The sequence below is a fragment of the Nelumbo nucifera genome, chromosome 7 (genome assembly GCF_055504915.1).
Source record: "Nelumbo nucifera cultivar China Antique chromosome 7, China Antique-T2T, whole genome shotgun sequence".
Classification (NCBI taxonomy): domain Eukaryota; kingdom Viridiplantae; phylum Streptophyta; class Magnoliopsida; order Proteales; family Nelumbonaceae; genus Nelumbo; species Nelumbo nucifera.
Window position 1 is genome coordinate 56820400 of NC_142655.1, and position 22849 is coordinate 56843248.

General features: G+C 36.5%; 1 protein-coding gene across 7 annotated transcripts in view; it reads left to right on the top strand.

Moving 5' to 3' along the window:
- Positions 1-907: 907 nt before the first annotated feature.
- Positions 908-22849, top strand: part of EMB2247 (protein EMBRYO DEFECTIVE 2247) — a 90700-nt gene continuing 68758 nt past the window's right edge. For 2 of the 7 annotated variants that reach the window (XM_010262338.2, XM_010262339.2), the window contains exons 1-9: positions 908-1212; positions 2622-2706; positions 5079-5205; positions 6849-6932; positions 10371-10465; positions 15771-15862; positions 19139-19192; positions 19953-20005; positions 20102-20169. In XM_010262338.2, the coding sequence (XP_010260640.1) occupies positions 1077-1212; positions 2622-2706; positions 5079-5205; positions 6849-6932; positions 10371-10465; positions 15771-15862; positions 19139-19192; positions 19953-20005; positions 20102-20169 (794 nt within the window). In that variant the 5' untranslated portion in view covers positions 908-1076. Of the gene's footprint in view, positions 1213-1431; positions 1706-2043; positions 2273-2348; positions 2473-2621; positions 2707-5078; positions 5206-6848; positions 6933-10370; positions 10466-15770; positions 15863-19138; positions 19193-19952; positions 20006-20101; positions 20170-22849 lie in introns of all 7 variants that reach the window. The other 5 variants (XM_088891837.1, XM_088891835.1, XM_088891838.1 and 2 more) reach the window with 5 other exon arrangements.

Genomic DNA, 22849 nt, shown 5'->3' on the forward strand with positions numbered 1-22849 from the left:
CATTCCAAATCATAATTTTTGATGGAAATTTCATGAAGATATTTGGGGAAAATATAAATTAACAAAAAATTTGAAAATGTAATTTATATTTTCAAATTTCTTCTTTAATAACTATTTGTTGAATATATCATATAATATTTATTTATTTTTTGATCTATTATATCCATAATTAATTATAATGATCTATTATTTTTTAAATAATATTATTATTTGATCACAATGAAGAAATTGAAATTTCTTCTTTAATAACTATTTGTTGAATATATTATATAATATTTATTTATTTTTTGAAAATAAATAATAAATAATTATTTTTTAAATAATATTATTATTAATTATATTTTCACTTAGAAGTTGTGCCAATGCATATTTTATGGTTGGATAGGAGAGTTGGGTTTTTTCCATTCCATAAAACATTAAAACTTAAGAATTATAATTTATAAGTTATAGTTAACCATACGATTTTTAATGAAATTATAATTAAGTACAATATATTTATTCATAAAACCATTAAAATATATTTTAATGTATATACACCTCATTGAGGTCTTATATTTAGTGTTGTTGATGTATTTTATGATTTGTTAAAGTATTTACAATGTTTTCAAGTGTATCTGTGTATCTTAGTTTTTCTTAGATACGTATGCGTATCAAAGGCGTATCTCAATACATCTTTAAAATTACTTTCCCGATAATTAGGTATGACTTGAGACCAGATCTGCTCCTGACACCTGGCGCATCACACGCACATCCTACCATGCATTGGGAACATCTCCCGTACTTATCAATTATTATTCACGGGAGATTTCTCAATGCACGGTGGATGTGCATGTGAGGTGCCCATTTGTGAGGAGCAGATCCCATCTCGGTATGACTTATGAGTGGGTTTCAAGTGGTGGGTTCGGTGTAGACACTCTTTTCGCAATCTCCCGCCTTATCTCTCTCCTCTGCCACTGAAACCAGATCCGGTTCAGCAAAGGTTTTCTCTTTCGGTCATTCAAGTTTCCCCTCCTCTTTCCCTTGCTATCTGCGTCCTCAAATGGTTCCCAGCTACACTAGAAGATTGTGATTCTTCAATGGCGTTGTCCCATCCATCCCTGTTCTCTACTTGCGCTGCCTACAGATTCAATCCTCTTCTTTTCTCTCGTCGCAATCGTGGGATTAATATTTCTCATTGGAGTTTCAGGCGTTTCAGCCCTAGATTTTTTACAGGTAATTTTAGTCTGGTGTAGATATGATTTTTTTTTTGTTTTTTTATCATAATTTTTTTTAGTGGATTTTTGTAGCACCAGTAGAGTTCCGAAATTTTGCTTCATTTGGAATTTGACCATTCACTTGAGATGTCTAAAGTCGAATATACGTTGTAATTCTCCCTGATAAGCACAGATACTTGTTTCTTTAATATAATGCAGTGGAATTTTTTATTGGTAGGCAATGCAGTGGACTCTTGTGTAAGAGCCTAAGAGGTTTCCTGGTTAAGATATTATTAGGGAGGGCATGATTAGCTTCAGAAAGTCCAAAAACGTACACTTTTCCTAATGGGTTTTTGAAAAGTGCATAAACTTTGCAGTGCCAATTTGGGTTAGTAGAGTAGGAGGCGCTTGGCACTTGGTTTCTGTTTTAATCAGTGGTGGCAGAATCATGGTTCATGCATGTGCTGTGACTTGAATGGTTTGATGGTGAGAATCACTTGAATTTGTTAGAGGTAAGCACCCACTGAGCAGCTATAGACAAGATACTGCCAATTACACATAGATATTAATATCTATTGCTTTGGGAGTCTTCTTGTTCCTCTCTTCCCAAATACACCATATTACCAGTTACTATGTAAGGTAGTATACTCCATAGGGTCTTACTTTCATGTGAAACAGATGAAATTTCCATCAAGAGACTTACCTGATAATATCTAGGAGGCAACCTATGTCATGTCCACTAGCTAAAGCAATGGGACATAGGAGCCATTTCATAATGGAGGAAAAGATGGTCAACTTTTAAAGTGTTTTATTGGATCAATTAATCCCTACTTTTGATTTCCTCACATAGAGCTGGAAAGCGCTCCTCTACGGCTCTACCACCAAAGATTCATGCCTTCTGCAAGCAAGCAACATACTAGAAAATGAACATATACTAGATATTATAGATGAAAAAGAGGGATCTAGTCTCATCATGTTTGTTATGTACTTAAAAGGGCTTCTGAATCACAAGAGCAATAGAAAATGCAGGCTAAGGCTTAGCTGCAGATTTAGTTGAAGGGACTACGGAGGTTGGGAAGGTAAGAGTTTATATAGAGGCTGAGAATGGTGAGGCTTCTTATTCTTTTCTCATCATTCTCGTTGTTTACTTAACAGGACATTTGAGTTTAAGAGCAATTGCAAGTGCAAGAGAAGGCTGGCTGCAATAGTTGGATAGAGTTTCTTGTTATCTTTTTTGAAGAAAAGAGGGTCTCAATACTTATGTAGGGATCTGAAAATGGTGAAGAATCTGATTATTTTCTTATTGATTTCAGATACTTCATTTTCTCCTTTTTTCCTTTTTAGTTACTTTGTTTAGTTAGATTGCTTATGTTCTTGAATATTCTTTATTGCATTTGGTCTTCACCATTTTTTTTCATCATATATCAGTTGTAGCATCAGAGAATGGCATATTTACCTCTCCAGAGTCGGCAAAGTCTTTTGATTTTACCTCTGAGGAACGGATCTACAATTGGTAAAGTTCATAGTTGAAATGGATTTCATTACTTCCTTTGATTTCAATTAATAAGGATTTTTTTGATCAGCAGTTTCAATTATTAAGATTAATTTCATTTGTTTGCTTTCTTGGTAAGACAATATATACATCAGCCAAAATGGAAGAAGATTCATTCTTCTTCTTCAAATAAGTCCAGCTCCTGCCAAACAACCATCATCTCATTATAATAAGCAGTTACTTCATGCTTACCTTGCTGCATCTTCCACATTCGGGTATTCAGTTCGAACAGTTGTGAATGATTGTCCAGATCTAAATAGGTTTCCCTAACAGCTTCCCACACATCGTGAGCAATCGACAGGAACATGAATGGTTTTCCAACCATAGGATCCCTAGAGTTGATCAATCAGGCGGTAACCATTGAATTTTTAGAACGCCACTGCCTATACTTTGGATCATTAGTGGCTGGCGGTTTCACTTCGCCATTCAAATAGCCGAGTTTCCCTTTGCCGTCGATCACCAACCGCACGGACTGAGACCACTCAAGATAATTTTTTCTATTCAATTTGTGAATGGTAATTTGAAGAGAATTCTCAGAAAGAGAAATGGCCGCTGACTGAATACCTCCCTTCGAAGACGTCACACCACTGGTAGCATCCGAAGAGGCTGAACCAGAGCCAACCATGGCGGCCTTAAAATTCATGATCGGACCCTAAAGCTCTGATACCATGTGGAAAAATAAAGAGGAAGGAAGAAGAAATAAAGAGGGAGAGAAGAAGAAAAACTTCTGTATTGATAATGTGTTGATAAAACATGTTGAGCATACAACTTAAATAAGAAAAGATAGGAGAGACAAACTCTTAGAATCTCTCTCAATTAGGGATTGATTAAATCTTTCCCTTAATCCTAGAATATGACTTTCCTAATTTTATTCAAATCTAATCTTTCCTAAATTTATTCAAATCTGTAATCAATCAAATCAAATCTTTCTAAATTTGCAGCAAATCATATCTTTCTTAATTTGCCGCAAATCATATCTTGCCGACAATGTGTTACCAGGTCTGCTAATTCTGTGGTTGATTCTTTAGCCAAATAGTGGGTTTCCAGGGTGCTACTTTGTAAGCTATTAGTAATCTGGAATTTGTACTTAACTAGCCCGGAAAGGTTGCATCTCGTGCCTCTACTCGGGGACTTTGTACTATTGTCTATTGCTGATTAATAAATTTATTTCAATTATCAAAAAAAAAATCCATACTAAACTAGTTTTTCTTCTTGTTCTCGTTTCCTTAGGTACGCTAGCATCAACATTAGTAGCACTAGCACTGACATTGATGTTATAATATTGGTACTAAGAATATGCATTGTCAAAGCCATGGCCATAGGGAAACGGTGTTTGGGATGAATCGGCCATTTTAATACATGTGAAGTATTAAAACACTAAAAAATTAGAAAAAAAAAGAAAATTAAATTACCCCTTACCCAGTAGTCCAATCTGTTATCTTAACTTGATTTCAATAGATGAAGCCTCTTAGCCTCCTAAATTAACTTGAGGCACTTGAGCAAGCCTCCTTGTTGAAAGAAAGTTGAGAACTTGAGAATTGAGATTGATTGTAGAGATTAGAGAGTAAGAAACTTTGGGCTTAGAGGATCCTGAAATATAGAGAGGTGTAGTTGGGAAAAAGAGAGTATTTTGCTTTTGCCATTGATTGGGAAGGCTTCTGCGGAAAGTGTCTGTGGTATGTTCCTATCGATGCTTATTTGAGATTCTTAATCTTTTATTGTTTGTTGTACATTGTGGATGGTCTTTTAAGGTTTTGAGATGTAGTAAATATAATTTAATATTTCTTTTAGTTTCATACATAAATTCCATGTATTTCTAATATCTGCCATCAATTTCCTTAAAATTCCAGGTTTTTAAGTGAAATTTTGTAAATTTCCCGAAATTTCTCCCTTTATACAATGAAGATGTTTAATGAAGTTGGGAGTTTAAAAAATGACTGAATCCCCTTCCAACGAAATAAAAAAGAAAAGGACCTCTCATTCCACTAGATGCTAAAATCTGCCAGTGGTTGGCCAAATGACTAGCCAGAAGTGGGGCTGAGAGAGTGTAGTTGTATTGTGAGCCTTTTATTTTCTTGTAACTTAATGATTTTTCACTAACTTTCTTTTGCTTCTTTTCTTTGGGAGTGGTGAAAGCATTCACATATCATTTTGTGCATGCATTTGCCTACACTGGCATGCTCTGACTGTATGTATTGTTGGCAAGGACTGCTTGCTTGTGTTTGTAGAAGTCTAAGCAATTGCATACTTTAGAATAAAGACTAGTTATGATTTTAAAGAAGCTCTCCTTAATGTTCTATTAGTATCTTTATGTGATTGAGTGTTGTCCTTAGGTGGGAGTCTCAAGGGTATTTCAAGCCAAGCGTTGATCGAGGAGGAGATCCTTTTGTTATTTCCATGCCACCTCCTAATGTTACGGGATCACTACATATGGGGCATGCCATGTTTGTGACTCTCGAGGTTGGTGATTGAATGCTTAAAAGCTTGGTTAATATTTTAGCTGTGGAACTAAATGTATCATCTTTTTGTATAATTCCTTATTACATTGTTGAAATATGGCATATAGCTTTATATCCTTAGTTACTTTTATTTGTTTTATGGGCTGGTTATGTAATGGACCTATTGGGTCACACACTCATTTGTTTGACCTTCTTTTGTTGATGCCACCTATTAAGGGGCAGACTAATCGTTTTATTCACTGTAATTTACAAGGTTTGAGAGCATAACATGTCCAGTGCCATTGACTTACTAAAGTACCTAGTGAATCCCAATATCAGGTATGTGTAGCTGGCATATAAGCAAATGTTCAAATACTGTGAACCTAACACAAGCCTCGTCACATAATGAGTGATAATATAACAATCTCAGCAAAACTTAGGATGGTGACACATGGTAAGATAGGGAAAGCTGCACTAGTTAGTTCCTGATTCTCTCATGCTTTCACTCGCAACTACTTATTCTGAGCTAGCATAACTAACTAAAGGACTTTCCCTGAGTGAATATTCTCGAATTCTATCCTAGGATACCATGCAGATTATGGCAGCTTTCCTATAAATAGGGTGCCTGAGCCCACTCTTGGGGGAGATATTCGAGATACATTCTTACACATTTCTGCTCACTCCCTGGTAACCTTTCCACTGGTTCAGATCCCAAAAAGCTCCAAACCCTAGATCAGAACCAGTCCATTATCCCTAGGGTTTAGTCCTTTATGCATTTGATGGTGCTTGTGAGAAATAGACTCTTGATCAGCTTAAGTAAAGGAATATCTTCTTGGAGAAAAGCTCTATCATTTGCAAGAAAGTGGAAGAAGTTTGCAGGCACCTGTTTCTTCATTGATAGATGGCAAGTCTTGGGGATTCTTCTTTGTATTTGGCTGAATTGTAGAATTCTGACATGGTTCATTGATTTGTGCTATCTTGGCAGTTTCCTCCTTTTTAAGCTAGAGGATAAATTTCAAGGAAGTTAAACCCCACTAACCCACTTGTGGTTTCTAAGAATTTGGAAGGAGCAAACTAGAAAACATTTTGAAGGCTTATTGAAACTAATGCCAAGAATTTACAGGGATATATGTTCATCAATTATGGTTAATGGTTTAGGCAGTAGTTCTAGAAGAATTTAAAGAAAGAGGTGAATAAATTTTGATAGGGAGGGGGTTTTGTAGAACATTGGCTCATGTATATTCATATATTTTCATGTAGACACAATTTTTGTGGTGGCTATCTCAACCTCATGTAATGTATAGTTTTATGCATACCCATCCACCAACACAAATTCAATGGAATTATGAAGAAACATTTGAGATGGCACTGTTTGTTGAAACTTACAATAGACATTTTTCATTGGCTTTCTACATGAGTTTGAACTTGATACTTGATATGCATTCAACACATGGATTGGTTTATGAATTTAGATTATTATTGGATCTGCAGTGTACCATTTATGAAATACCTCATTCTTTCTGTTATAGTGGATAAATTAGTTCCATTTCTTATTTAATATTTTGTTGTTCCATATTATTTACTTCATTGTCAAGTTTATGCCCATTATTACTCATAAAAAAAAAGATTATGCCCATTATTTACTAGTATCATTTATTTTGTTAGGACATTATGGTTAGGTACCATCGAATGAGGGGAAGACCTACTCTTTGGCTTCCTGGAACCGATCATGCTGGTATTGCAACTCAGGTTTGTCTTTTTACATTTCAATAAAGCAGTTAAGCAGGGACAATGATACAAGTAGTTTTTTTTTTCTTCTTTTCTAAATTTCAATAATGGTGATTTAAAACCTACCTGGAGAGTGAACAAATTTACTTTTTGGGTGATGGTTTGATGGTTCAACTGTCTGGGTTGAACAGGTTAGGCTGTTATAGCAGTACACCATGTCTGGGTTGTTAGGCTAGGATATTAGGTTACCTTTTCAGTTTCAACCATATACTCCTATATGATGACAATGCTTCAATACCAAGAAGGAGAAGCTAAGAAGGATGAGGGGTGACAATGGTGATTCTTCAATGCCTCCTTGCTGCTTTTGGTCATCACACTTAATAGATGTTGTTGCCTCCGGCCAGAGACAAGGAATACCGAGAAGGAGAAGTTAAAAAAGAATGAAGGGGTTCAGGGTTTAAGCCCCTGGCCCACTTTCTTTCCCCTTATCTTTTCTTTCCTTCCCTTCCCTTTCCTTCCCTTTCCTTTTCTTTCCTTTGTTTTTCTTTTTTTCTTCTCATTCTTTCTTTTTCTTTCCCTTCCCTTTATTTTCCTCTCCCTTCTTTTCTTTTTTTTTTTCTATCTTTTTACATAAGGTGTGCATGAGGCACATGAAGCGTACGCCTCATGAAAAAAGCGTATGAGGCATACGTCTCTTGCACCTGAGGCGTATGCCTCAGAGGTGTCAGCACCTCTGGCATACGCCTCAGGGTGTTTTGGGGGCGCCTCACCTGGAGGTGCGCCTCCAAGCATACACCTCCCACGCCTTTCAAAACACTGTTAAGGAAAAGGAGATAGATGAGACATGCAAATGTCCAATTTCTCCACTTCTCCCCAAACCCCATTAACCTTTGCATTTCTTTTAAAAAGCCCCACTCCACATGATCATACGCTTTCTCAATGTCAATTTTGCAAATCAGCCTTGGACGACCACTTCTTGTCTTGGAATCAATGCATTCACCAGCCACCAACACCCCATGTAAAATTTGTCCACCTTCCACGAAAGCCATTTGGGTTTCTCCTACCACCTCATGAATTACCCCCTTTAACCTCCTAGATAACACCTTGGTCAGCAGTTTATAAGGGCTGATAATCGGACTTGTTGGTCTGAAATCTTTTATGTCCACTGCACCATCCTTCTTTTGAATTAGACTAATGAAAGTTGCACTAAGTCTTCTGTCCAAGACTTTTGAATCACAAAATTCCTTCACCATCTGAGTGAAATCTTCCTCCAAAAAACTCCGTCCGGCCTTAATGAAATTGAAATTGAAGCCATCCGGCCCTGGTGCTTTGTCCCCATTTATCTTTTTAAGAGCTTCTCTGATTTCTTCAACCCTAACCTCCCTTTTCAGCCAATTTGCAGAAAAATTACTTTTTGTTTTTGGTTCCAAACTCCCAAGAGTCACCCAACTCCACCCTCTCTCTCTGTAAATACCTTTGTAAACTCCATGATCTTCCTTTGAATCCCCTCCCAAGTTTCCAGAAACTCATCTCCTATTTTGACTCTTGTGGTCGAATTTCTTCTCTTTGTCGCACTTGCAAAAGCATGAAAATATGATGTATTCTTATCCCCCTCTTTTAGCCAAATGACCCTTGATTTCTGTCCCCATTTCTGAAAAGCTCCACTTCTCTCTCTGTCTCGCTCCTTGTTTCCCCCTCCTCCTCCCTCTCTCCTCTTTGGTCCTCTTGGCTGTTTTCTGTCTCCTTTACCTCGTCTTCCTCCCTTTCTTCATCTATCACCTCCCCAACCTCCAATCTTCCCTTTCTGATGTAAACTCTCCTTGATGTGTCTTCCTTTTCCCCATCTAAACGCTGTTTTCTCTTTCTTCCCCTTGTCTTTCCTTCTTTTGTCCCTGCCTTTCTGTCCTCCTGCCGCTGACCCCCACCCTCGAACTCAGAAATTAAGGCAGAGGAGGTTTCTAAGCTACATACCTCTTCACCGAACTGCACTGACTTGTTGTTGGTCAGGCCTTTCAGGCGCTTGAGTCCCCCTCCTTGAGATACCACTGCTCTGGCCGGTTGCTCTCACTTGTTCTGGTTCAGTCCCCTCTCCATCCTCCTGCTGCAGACAGTGATCTTGAGATGACACTGGACGTGCTTCTTGGCTCAGAGGCATCTGGAATTGCTGCAAAGCATCTGTCGTCGTTCTACCTTCACCAATCCAACTGCTCTCCTGATGTTCCTTCGCCCCTTTTCTGTTGGCAGGACTTCCGGCTTCTTCTCTGAATTCTAATAGTTTAAACTTTAGTTATGAGTTTTTTCTGATCAAGTCAATAGACTTTTTGCCATTTGACAGGTTTGGGATTAGACTGAACAATCATTTTTAGACCTGGCAAAAAGCCAATCCAGCCCAAAAAAAATGGGTTAGGGTCCTCTATCTAGCAACCTGATCTATAAGTTCACCTTCTGTTATTGATAAAAAAAACTATAAGTTGACCCAACCTGAAAAGATTTCGGGTTGGGTTGGGTTGGGTCATGGGTAACCAGCAGGTCACCAAACTAGTGTTTTCAAGCAATGTTTTAAAAACTGACCCAGAAACGAAACTGTTTTCCCCTCTGGTTTCTGGATCAGCGGTTCAACTGTCTGGGTTGAATGGGTTGACCCACAACGTCATAAATAAATTAATAAAAATATAATGTTTAGAAAGAGAGTTAAATCTTAAATGTTTTACAGTTGTAGTGTCGAATTCGTAATAGGATTACCTGAAAGATAAATTAAGGGTTAAAATTGAGATGCTAATGCGACGTTTGTTATGGTAGGTGAAAGAGGAGGGAGAGAGAGAGAGAGATTGGTAAAAAAAAGGAGGGAGAGAGACATTGTCAGCTTTATGCTCAAATTTTGGAGCAAAGAAGTATTAAAAATAATAGCAAATTTCAAAACAAAAAAGTATTAAAAAAAATAATAGCATGGCTGTGTTGAGATGACAATATTGTGACATTTTTCTAATTTCGAAAAATGAAATTAGAAAAATAAAGATGGTTTGATGAGATATGACAGTGGTGGCAATTTTTCAAGTCAAAGAATTATATTTGACTCAACTAAATTCCATAGCCATACAGTGAACAAAATTCCATAGCCATCTTTTTATTCATGTTTGTTGTTTGAAAACTTTTTTGCCCAATATGGTTAAACTGTTAGTGATTTTATTGCTATTTCCTCTGTTCCACCTTTTTTTTTGTGGAAAAAATTTTAAGTTTTCACTTTGGCTTTTGTTCTGTTTGTAGTACTTTGTTGGACCTTAAATCTTGTCTCCTCAATGATCGAACTGCTCAATATTTTTCCTTATGCTTAAACAATTTTACAATTTTACATGAGGTTGCAGTTCCCCTCCCCTCCCTCCCCAACACACACACACAAAGAAAAAAAGAAAAAAAGAGTTTCATTATGGCATTAAACTTCTAAATATGCTGTAATTTCAGCTGGTTGTGGAGAGAATGCTTTCATCTGAAGGAATTAAAAAGGCGGAACTAGGTAGAGATGAGTTCACAAGACGTGTTTGGGAGTGGAAAGAGAAGTATGCCACTTTGTTCTACTTCTGTTATTCTTTATTTTTCAGAATTATTATTTTTTGTTGCACTGCTTATTCCTATTTTATGGCTGCAAAAGTAGTTAGTTGTTCAATCTTAATACGATACAACTTTTTTCCACTATTCTACTAAGTATTAACTCTTACCTATTATTATTATTACAAATTCTCAACCACCATGCCGGAAATCTGTTAGAAACCTCAATTTGTCTCCAGTTCAGTGGTCTTCCATTTATAGCAAAAAAATTCTCCTGATGCATTCTCTACAGTGACAAGTGTTGCTTTGCTTCAGATGTGATGTAGGATGGGGTAGGAGTCCTACTAATTTAAGAACTGGTGGTGGGTTTTGTGGAGCAAAGGAGGGGCTATAGGTGATTAGGGACAGGAAAGCAAGTAGATGACTTGCTGTCCACCAAAGAATGAATAAGAAATTAGGAAGGGGGAGGGGGGAATTCTTGCTGTTAGTGTAAACGATAAATATACAGATCCCTCATAAGAAATGGGTGAGAGGAAAGAAGAAAAAAAAACTGCCAATGACCAGAATTTTTACCAGCTTGAGAAGAAAAAAAAGGAAAAAACTGCCAAAGCTACCAAGATCTCTTCCTAATTTCCCCACTATGACTTCTGAGAAAACTATCTCTTCTTCCTCAAAATTCTTACCAGCTCTAGAAACTATAACATCTCCCTCAAGAGTTTTGGAACTTCGCACTGAGATCAAAGAAACATCCGAAAGAGAAGTAGCATCATTCTCCTGCAAGCAGGCTTCATCCCTAATAACTTGACTTTCTGGCACTAACTCTTCCTCACCCATAGACAAGGGGAAACCAGAATCTACCTCTCCGCTGCAATCAAGCTGCGAGTTCTCTTGCTCCAGTCCTTCCAAAGATGTGAGAAAACTCTGGCCTTTTTTCTTTCCCACAGTTAATATCCACATGCTCCAGACCAGCAGAGAAAGACAAACTCTCCATCATTTTGGTCTCTTGAAGAGGCCCATCCTTGATCCTTTAGAGGAGGACATTCCTGTCCAAGATTCAAACTGATCACACTCTTTTCTTGGTTAAATTTTGTTACCATCCATTCCCAAACCATATCAGCATTCCTATTCTTCGACTTGTTGCTTTTGAAGTTCCTCGTGATCGAGATTCCGCAGCAATTGAATTCCTGGAGCTGAAACGTAGAGTTGTCTTGCCTTTCCTGAAACAAAGCTTCTCCACTTTCTTTCCGTTAGGCCCCTCACGATTGGACGAAGATATACCATATAACCAGATCCTTTTCAACTGTTGCAGCATTTTTAAAAATCCAGTTGACTGTTCCCTCGTGATCTTTCATGTGATGGAGGAGCCATTAGTGGTGTAAACTTTGAATCTCCCAGACCAAGTAGAAAAGTGTTACTTGATCTGGTGGAGGATAAGATTGAAATTGCAGCAATGAGTTTGGGGCTCTCACTCTATCAAATTTGTGTCCTGGTTCTAAGTTTCTAGCACAAGACATTTTGATTTAGAAGATGGTGTAATAGTGAGTGATTGGTTTTCCATTTCATCTCTGGAAGTAGTTATTTGAGACAATTGCATTAGCTTGTAATGGCTGCTTAGGTGGAGTCTTCAGTTTGAATTTACACTCTGCTGCAGTGCTGCTGAACCCTGTAAAATCAGATGACATTCCAAGAAAGGTTGAGTTGCTGGCTGATGCTACTTTGTACAGCATCTGGTTAGCAACTTCCATTGAAGCCTCTCTGTGGAAGGATGCTCGTAGGGGGGAAGATGAAGGGGTGGAGAACTTGGGTGTTATGTGGCAAACAACAACTGCACATCATGAATGATGGAACCCTATTCCCAAAAGTGGTTAAACAAAAGCTGAAGCTATCAAAAGAAGTGGAGCAGGAAGAAGAAATACTAACCTCTTCACGTGAAGAAGGCCTGGCATGTGGCAGTTATGCTGTAGCTTCGTCCAGTAGGGGGAAAACACCATTAATAACTCCTTTGTCAATTTTTTGGGTCAGGAGAGGTGAAAGATGTTCCCAATAGGGGGAAAACACCATTTCAAGCTAGTGTAAACCTTGAATATCTGCAAGAAGCTCAACTGTTGTTGAATCTCCCAGACCAACCAGATTAGAGAAGAGCACAACAACCCCTCCCTCTTTATTCCTGAATACACACCTCCAATTCCTTAAGGCCCTGGATTGCGTAAGCTTCTTCCATCAAAGTTAAGTTTAATAAAATCTTCTTTTGGTGGGATGCAAGAGGAAAAAGGATTATCCTTCCTTGAAGAACTTTTTGCCACCAAATCCCAATTGCTCCATATATCATCAAAGGATAAATGTGAGAAAATCGTCTAGGTTTATACCCAATGTAGCGCCTTGATAGCTATACACTACCACCTCTTCCAAGCTTCTCTCTTTTTCATGAAAAATTCTAGCATTTCTTTATTCCCAAATCGACCAAATCAAAGCTGCGCTTGTGCACCTCCAAAGTATTCTACCCCTTTTCCTTGGTCATCTAAAAGTGGAAGGGTTAGAAAGGGCATGTAGCTATTTATAAAAAAAAAGGGCATGCAGCTCCAATTGTAAAGTTCGCCTGTACCTAAGTAAAGAAAAGAATCTTTCCCAAATACATGCAATAAATTGACGGGAGATTACTAAGTGATAACAAGTCTCCCCATTAGCTTTACAAAGAATGCACCAGGTCGGAGACAAACGAAGAAGAGGTCTTCTCTCTTGAAGATAATTATAGTATTAATTTTTCCGTAAAATAATTCCTAACAAAAAGCACTAACTTTTAGGGGGAGAAGACTGGGGGGGGGGAGAAGAGCACAAGGAGGGAAAAATGATGCACAAGAGAAAACATCAGACAGATGGGAGGACCACTTTTTGGTATCTTCACAAGCAAATTCAGGGTTTGGGTGGAATTTGGGACTGAGAAGAGTTGTTAGGGATTCAGAACTGAATAGTACCTCGTCTCTCCTAAACATTATTGAGGGGGTTTTTATAGATCCCACTAAATCTGACAGCAGGGTTTGGATTCTGTCAGCCTCGGGTTTTTTCATGTACTTCCTATTTTCAAAGGTTTAACTCAACCATCTATGCCACTAGGGCAGCCTTTCCCGGTTAAGGAAGTCTGGTGTAAACCTATTCCACTTGTGATCTTCTTCAGAGAAAGAGACCTAATTGTTATCTATCTTCTCACTGGTGTGTTCTCTACAAGGCTATGGGTGAGACCAGCTACCACTTATTGATTTCTTGCTCTTTTACTAATTATATTTGGGAGTGGTGTTTCTCGTTGTTTGGGTGCAGGTAGTGTCCTCCGCTGGATGTACAAACTCTTTTTGCTCCTACCTTGTTTAGTTGGCCAAAGAAGAGAGGAAGAGTAATGTGGAGATTTTTAAGGGCTGCCGCCTGTTGGATTGGGTGATGCTCTCAGGGATGAGATCTCAACTGTCCTAGAAGGAATTCGAAGGGCTAATGAGCTAAACATCACTAAATTGGTTATAGAGGGCGATCCCAAATTGGTGGTGGGCTGGCTAAAGAAGAAAATGCTAGCGTTTGGACTTATAGCGACGAGAAGAGGAAATTCAAGTGGTTGACTAAAGATATTGAAGTCAAACTGAACTGGGTGAAAAGAAGTGCTAACTGCTTTGCTGATGGGTTAGCCAAACAAGGGGTGACTGGGGACTCAATGTTTTGGGCTATCTTGTAATCTTGTCTTGTTGTTTTTGCCTAAAAGTGGGGGAGTTAAGAGTTTTTATCTCTCTTTCTCCCGTAGTTAATTCTATTCTATTAATGAAAGTTGCGTGTTATTAATAAAAAAAAAAGATGGGGGGACCAGATACACTTATATGAACTGGAAAGTCTAGCCAAAATCTTTCAATTAGTTGCAATAAATTGGAAATAGACTCATTCATGCTCACTCAATGACCTTTCCTAGGAAATGTTCGTAGTAGGAGAAAAGAGACAAACTTCACAATTGGGTCCTTTTTAAAAGAAGATATGGAGTACAAGGAGTGAAAAATATATTTTTTTGATGATAAAAGAAAATTTATTAAAAAGGAAAAAAATCGTACATGAGAGGGGTGACAAGCGGTCACCCCTCATCATCTGCTTCATTCCAAATCTCTCCTCCTTTCCCCATGATGTTTTTCTTCCCACATTTCTCCCATCTTTTCTTGAAATCTTCAAAGGCTCTCCTAACAAAAGCCTCACCTCCCAAAAAGAAAAGACCAAGTTTCTTTCCAATTTCAACATGCCCTGAGATCAGCATCCTCAACCCAAATATCTTCCCAGAACAAGATTTTATTCCCAGAACAAGCATCATACCTAACAAAGCTGAGAAACTGAGGGATAATACACATATTGACTATCCACAAAGATGTCAAAGTTGCCCTACAAGAAATGGCAGCATCCCATACATTTTCTAGACTGCCATGAATGCTGTCCACCACCTTATACTATAGCTTATCGCTCTCATTAGGCTATCTCTACAATCGTTTACCTAACAGAGCTAGGTTCTTCTTGCCCGCATTGCCCAAACCTAGACCCCCATCCACCTTCCTTTTCTTTGTTTGATAATTGTCCTATAAGACTAGTTGATCATATTGCTACCAAGGTTATGATGTTCCTTTGCGAGCAAGCTAGGTGGTGCTAGCTTTATGGGGAGTGCTGGAGTGTTCAAACTGTATTATGTATGAAGAAAGGGGATATTTTGAGGTGAAAAATAATAATGAGAGATTTTAATGTAATATCTGCCCCATTGAGGAGTGCTTTGTAATTTGGATATTTCTAGTGTTAATACTAAGCATCTCTCTCATTTGAAAGAGGTAGATTTGGTTTGTTTTATTGCCCTAAGTCTTCTCTTTTCATGCATCTTTCTCATTGTTTCATTCTCCTCTCACACCAGTACACAGCTCATGACAATAGTAGACTATATTTACTTACTGGATAATGTAGTATCATGACCCCATGCTGGCCACGGACTCTTATTCACAAAAGACAAACTTATGGGGATTTGAGCTGATATATGGTGTTAAGGTGTTTGCCTTTTCATGGCTTAAAAGGTCTCTGTCTTACTGTTGTCATTGTACTGTCATTCTTCTTATAGTGTTTCCACTTAAAGAAATTAACTATGGTGCAAAAAGACTGCTTTAATACCAATAATAAAAGAAGTAAGAAAAGAAGTTGCTTTATCTTGTTATTGCTGAATATGTGGAATGTGGGATAATTTTGCTTTTTTTTGTCTAGAGGAATTTTATGTTGTCACTGATTCTGTTGGTGATCTGTATATTTATCTGGTACAATTTTCAGATATGGTGGAACCATTACAAACCAGATTAGGAGATTGGGTGCATCTTGTGATTGGACCAGAGAACATTTCACCCTCGATGAGCAGCTAAGTCGTAAGACAATTTCCTGTCCAATCATTATTTTTGATGAGTTGGTGTGAATGATGACTTAATATTTGATACCTGATTGTAGTTTAGCACATGGAAGTTTTGTTCTTCTACTTGCACATCAGAAATGTTTATTAAAAATCATCATCATCCATGCTTTATCCCAACTATATGGGGTCGACTACATGAATCCTGTTTCACCAATCCATTTTATTTAAAGCCATATCCACTATTAAATTATTAGTTCTTAAGTCATTTCCTACTACTTCTACCCATGTCATTTTTGGTCTACCCTGTTCCGCTAATCCACTTTTGGTCTTCTATGCACGTGCCCAAACCATCTTAATCTGCCCTCTTTCATTTTACCACTTATTGGAGCTACTCCTAGGTTCCTACAGATAACATCATTCTTAATCCTATCCGTTATAGTTTTTCCACCATTCATCTTAGCATTCGTCTTTCTGCCACATTCATTTTTTGGACATGTTTTTTCTTAACTGTCCAACACTCCTCTCCATAGAACATAGCTGGCCTTACAACAGTTTTATAGAATTTTCTTTTTAATCTAAGTGGTATTCACCTATCGCATAAAAGTCCAGATGCATCCCTCCATTTTGCCCATCATGCTCTAATTCTTTGGGTGGCTTCCTCAGTCTCTCCCTTGTTATGATTTATTGAACCAAAGTACCGAAAATGGTCACATTGAGTTATCTCTTGGTCTGCAATCCCAAGTGTATATTGATTTACACTCCTATTATTACTGAATTTACATGTCGTATACTATGTTTTAATCTTACTTATTTTAGAACCTCTTGTTTCTAAGGCATTTGTCCATAAGCTTAATTTTGCATTTAATTCTTCATTAGTTTCATCAATTAAAACAATTTTATCCATGAACAACATTTACAATGGAACTTCCCTTGAATATGTTTAGTCAATTCATCTATGATTAGTGTAAATACATAAGGGCTAAGTGCTGAAACTTGGTGAAGACCCATAGTAATTGTATAATTTGAAGTCTCTCCCACCGGCGTTCTAACATTGGTTGTTGTTCCCTCATACATATCCTTAATTAGGTATATGTACCTATTTTTGAACCCCTTTTTTCCAAGACCCACCATATTATCTCTCTAGGAAATCTATCATTTACCTTTTCTAGATCAATGACACCATAGAATATCTTTCTTCTCTCTGAGATTTTCTATCACCTGGTTGATCTCTCCAGCATTAAGCCTAATTTGTTCTTTGATAACTAGTTTCAAGTTGTAATTTTTGTTTAATTATTCTTTCTCAAAGTTTCATAGTGTGGTTCATAAATTTAATCCCTTGATAGTTACTTTTTTTGATAAATGAATTCCCCAATAGTTATTATAACTTTGTATATTACCTTTGTTCTTAAATATAAACACCATATTGCTGTTTCTCCAATCATCAAACATTTTCTTTTCTTTCACTATCTTATTAAATAGCTTGGTTAGCCATAACAAGCCTACTTCTCCCATACCTTTCCATACTTCTATTGGAATCCCATAAGGTCTTGACACCTTTCCCTTCTTCATTTTATTTAGTGCTTATTTTACTTTAGTATGCTTAATTCTATGAAGGTAAATATTATTTTTTTTTGATATATTTTGAAGGGCTACACAATGGGGGTAGCCCATCCCCCAATCCATAACCTTCCCAACTTTGGTGTAGGTGGGATTTGATCCCGAGGTACATATTATTTTTAACACTACTAGTATTGTTAGATTCTCCTCCATTAGCACCTTCTCTCTAGTGTTCATTTAATAATTTTTCAAAATAGTTTTTCCAACTTTATTTGATCTTTTTCTTTAATGCACCTAACATGGTTTAAATCTCTTCCTTTCCTTTCTCTCAACTTACATTCCTTTTTCTCCCTATTTAGTACCTAATTTATGGTAAAGCTCATCATAATCCTTTCATTTAACTTCATTCACTTTCTTTTTAACTTCCTTTCTTATTGTTTTTCATTTTTTCCACTTTTTTACATTTCTAGCCTTTTGCAATTCTTTGTAGCATGCTTGTTTTAATGTAATTATATTTTGAACCTCTTCATTCCACAAACAAATTTCTTTAATACCTTGCCACTTTCCTTTATATTCTCTTAAGACATCCTTTGTTACTTTCTTTATATTGTTTGCCAAATATCATTAATCTTTCTATATAAATTCCAGTTCCCTTCTATTATCAATCTGCTTCTAAATTGAGCTATCCCCTTTCAAGTTTTCCTACCTAATTCTTGGAGACCTATTTTCGTCCCTTTTTCTTGATAAATGATTTTTTTTGTCCCTATTACTCTTCCATTTCCTAATGCACACATCTTCCATCACTATTCTTTGTTGTGTTGTTAAGCTTTCTCCTAGAATAACTTTGAAATCTTTACACATCATTGTAAGTTTATTAAAAATGATATCAGAAAATTGGATTTCAGTAAGCTTATCACTTCTTACACGCTCATTGTTGTTTCCTATAGCATAATTGTTAAGCTTGATCTATTCCTTAGTTTGCCTTGGTTGAATTTGTTTATAGTTTTGAATAGGTTATCAGCATAGTTTTCAAGATACCAAGGTGAAGTAGGTGATAGGGAGTGCCTTGTTGCCTAGTCACCTAGGCGATGAATTTTTTAAATAAAAAAGTATAAATCCTAGGGTAGTTCCCTTGGGTTTCATGGTAATAAGCAATAATCTTTAACTAATAATTACCATAATCCTCATGAAATAAGTATAAGCCCTGAATCAAAAGATGGAAAATTAACATATTTATGAGAAGAAAAATAAGGAAAGAAAAATACAAACCATAAGGGTTGAGCTCTTGGTTTGGTCCTAGGAAGAAGAAGTCCTATTGATTGTTCTTATGTCGATTGGATAAAATCTTCAAGTTATTTCTTACTTATCAGTTCAAGTTTTAAAGTCCTAAAGGATTCAAGGCTATGTTATTGACTTGTGTGTTGATTGAACCCAAACAAATAAGAAAATAATAAAAAGAATCTAATATAAGAATAATAATATTAATACTATAAACCCTTAATATGAACAATTTAGTCTAATAATATCTATTATACTACTAAATTATCAAAAAAAAATCTATTGTACTAATATTAATAACATAAATAAAAAATAAAAATATTATGTGGCCTTAGATATAAATGTGTAGGCGTTTGGAAAAGCATGGTCTTGCTCAAATGTTTGTACAATGCAGTGCCATTATATTTGATTAATACATTTTTATGTATGCTGAGTTTGTATGTTGTAATAAATGCAGGAGCTGTGGTTGAGGCCTTTGTGAGACTCCATGACAAAGGCCTAATCTATCAAGGTATGTGGGGAGAGATCAACTTTTTTGGGCTTTGTGTAATCAGTGTACTTAGTGTTAATCCCAAGGGGAGAGTTAAGAGAATTTTCCTCTCTCCTTGGTATTCTATTGTATCTTTTTTCTGATATTAATGAATTGATGCAGTTATTTGATAAAAAAGGTATGTGGCATGGACCCTCAGTATCCATTGATCTCATACAATCTGAAATTGAAATCACTAGGAACTAATAGAAATGGTTTACTATCATGCTTATTTTAAACTTATTTTTCATCAAGGATGCTGTTTCAAAATGAAAGAGTAGGCATCACACACTTGCATCTCAAGGTTGCAGTTAGATCCGGCACTGTTTCAAAATTGAAATCACTATGAGCTTGCTTTTGTCAATGTTAATCTTCAAATCCGGCACTGCTTCCACACAAATGAACACACATCTCAAGAACATGCTGTCATATTGATCTTTTCTAAAAATTATAAAATTATCCGTGTAAAGAGCAATAGAAGGAGAGGTTTTACCCTCAATTAAGATCATCACTCCAACCTCATCAACTGTACTGAATAAAAATCTGGACAATGGATATTCCTGCCACAAGCTAGATTACTAATTTGCAAGAATTATGTGTTTCTGTCTTTTCTTAGGTATCATTGTTGTTTAAAAAAATGCTACCTATCTCATTGCAACAGATTTCAGTGGAATTGCAATAGATATACTTGAGGGCCTGATGGTAGTTAATTCTGTATTAAGCAAGATGCTTTTTCTTTCAGGGACTTACATGGTTAACTGGTCTCCTAGTCTGCAGACAGCGGTCTCTGACTTGGTATAATGCCTCAAAATTTATACAAGTTTTGCTGTTTCCATTGGCTCAATTTTAAGATCCTACAGAATGGAATGAATTTTGTTTCTTTGTTCTTAGGAAGTTGAATATTCTGAAGAACCTGGTACTTTATATTATATCAAGTATCGCATTGCAGGAGGTTCAAGGTAGTTTAGATTTCAGTCACCTCATACCTTGTGCTAAATTTTATCCAATCTCATTCTATTCTTTGGTAAAAATATTGTTGAGTCCTTGATATATTTCCACCAAGACAATTTTTATAAGTTTATTCTGTTGCCCTCTTTCTTTTTATGGAAATTTCATGTATGTAGACCGGCAACAAAGAAATTTTACTAATGAAAAAAAGGAAAATAAATTCTGATTTTATTATTTATTCATGTAATTATAGAGGATATGTGCTTTCAGCTATAAATTTTTTGCTATGATTGAATCATCATAAACTAAAATGCAGCAAGGTACTTGGAGAACTAGTCTCCTGAGAATATGTTTGTAACATCTTTTCGCCCCAGTGATGTAGAAACACTTAAGGATGCTATACCAGCCCTTCTTTTAGTAAATCATATTTCTTTACTGGCTTTTGACAGACTGTACTAATCTTCTTTTTTTTTTTTTCCTGCAAGTGTTTTTTTCCCCTTCTACCTTTTTTGTTATGAAGAATAATAATTTTTTTTCATTGTGTATATTGGAAGCATCTAGAGGAGTTTGGAATGAAATACAGTCAAACGTGCATTAAACTGTTTGTATTTTCTTCACTTACATTTCCATTAGATCCCAAGGTTAAACATGAAAAATCATAATGTAGTGCATGTGACAAAGATCTTCTCCAGGCTAAAGCTTGGTCTGGCAGGGGCTTGGCCTACAAAAAACTACATATGGATCTACAGGAGGAAAACAACTAGAGGCAATGGAATGGTAGGTACTGATCATAGAGGGGCAATGGTGCAAGTTCAACCATTGGTCTCCCATTTGGGGAAGGAGCAACATGATAACAAAATGAGTGGCATTGACTCTGGTTCTGATTTCTATCTTTTTATTCAGTTCATTGGATCTATGTTATCCCCTACAAATCAGTTTTATACTGATCAGACTATAAGATGCTTATTGCCTTCTTTTTCACTGTGACTATTATGTGCTGGCTAGTGAAACACTTTCTATTTGAATGGATCCAAAGTGGGAGTGATTGAGTGGTGTTACGAATGTTTTGTGAGAACTGCTGTTCAATTTCTAATGACTGAGATTCTTGATAGATTGATTATCTTCTGGGGATGGAGTTTTTGGATGTCCTTGGGATTGTTGTTTATGGTTTATAGAGAATCCTTTTCTATGTAGCCTTTCTCTTAAGATTGTGTGCAGTAATCTATAGGTCATCTTTTTGTTGATAGTGATCCAATTGATTTTATGTACAGTTTCTTCTTTCCATATTAGGAAATCTCCTTATTTTTCATGAAAATAGGGATTGAAGAGAGGTAGAAGTTTCAAAAGAATTAAAGGGATGTTAAATGAACCATTGTTGTATAATCAGTACTTGCAAAAACTATGTAAAAAATCAATCTACAACAGGTCAGAGAAGATTATGAGACTTCAAAAAAGTATTTGAGAGTGAGAGGACATGTGGTTCATTACAAACCAAACTAATTTGGGCTATGTTTTAGGCACATCTCATTTTTGATGAAATGGTTAAAACCGTAATGAAGTTAAAAGTATTCTAAATATCCCTGTGTTAGATTTTTTTCATCATAGTAGGTTCTTCCTTTTGACTATGAGATGTTTTGTATTATTGAAAATGGAATATGCCCAAATTAGGACCCTTCTTACTCTGAAGCACCATACATTAAAGTGTATTTATGGCATTGATAGCCTATCAGGATGAGAATATTTCTTCCGTCTCTTTAAAACTTTTGCTTTTAAATAGCCCATTTACCTCTTTTTGGTTGAAACATTTGATCGTTTGAGATATTTATTTGTCGAATCTTCTTGTAAGGTATTAATTTAGATGCTAATGGAAGGGAAACCTAGTTTCTTTCTGATACTATGTTAATAAAAGAAAATGTTTCTGGAGGAGGTGAAGTTGTCTCAGTGGCTGGTCAAAACTGTGCTTTTGAAGAAGTTAGCTGGAGCCTGGAGGGGAGTTCTAGAGGGAAATTCTCCTTTTGTTCTTACAAGGGAAGCTTTTTACATCTTAATTTAGACCGTTAAGAACTTGTTAACATGTTTGTAGCATCGGTCATGGCCTTTAGGTATGCATTATAGTACAAGTTTTTTATTTTTTTTGGATAAATTGCACGAATTAATTCATTCAAAATCCTAACTACCCAAAAGATTACCTGGATGGAGAAATCCAGATGCAAATGGTTAAAAGAGATGGGAACTCAAGATTTTTCCATCAGTTGGCCAATGGTTGAAGCAAAAAGAAATTTATTTCAAGATTATTACATGATGGGGAGAAGGTGACATATCAGGATGAAATCTCAAGATGAAAGATGTGTCGTGGAAGAAAGATGGATGTGTCATGGAAGAAAGTTGTGTCAGTAGAAAAAAAAGCACTTTCTGTTTGAGGAAAGCAAGGGGGGAGGAGTTTCGACACTATGAGAAGGTGGGAGAGCCGCAACCTTCTTGACTCAAGATGTTGCAGGTTGGTTTAAAGGATTTATTGATGGGTGATCCAAGGTGACAGCACCTGGTTGGAACAGTGAATTGAGAAGAGATGGGAAATGTTTTTTGACTTGAGAAGAAAGTTAATAACAAAAGTCATTTTCTGATGCTTGTTGAAACATCTAGAGACAGAGGAGACATATCATTTCTTTGCCAGAAGGGAGAAAGAAACAG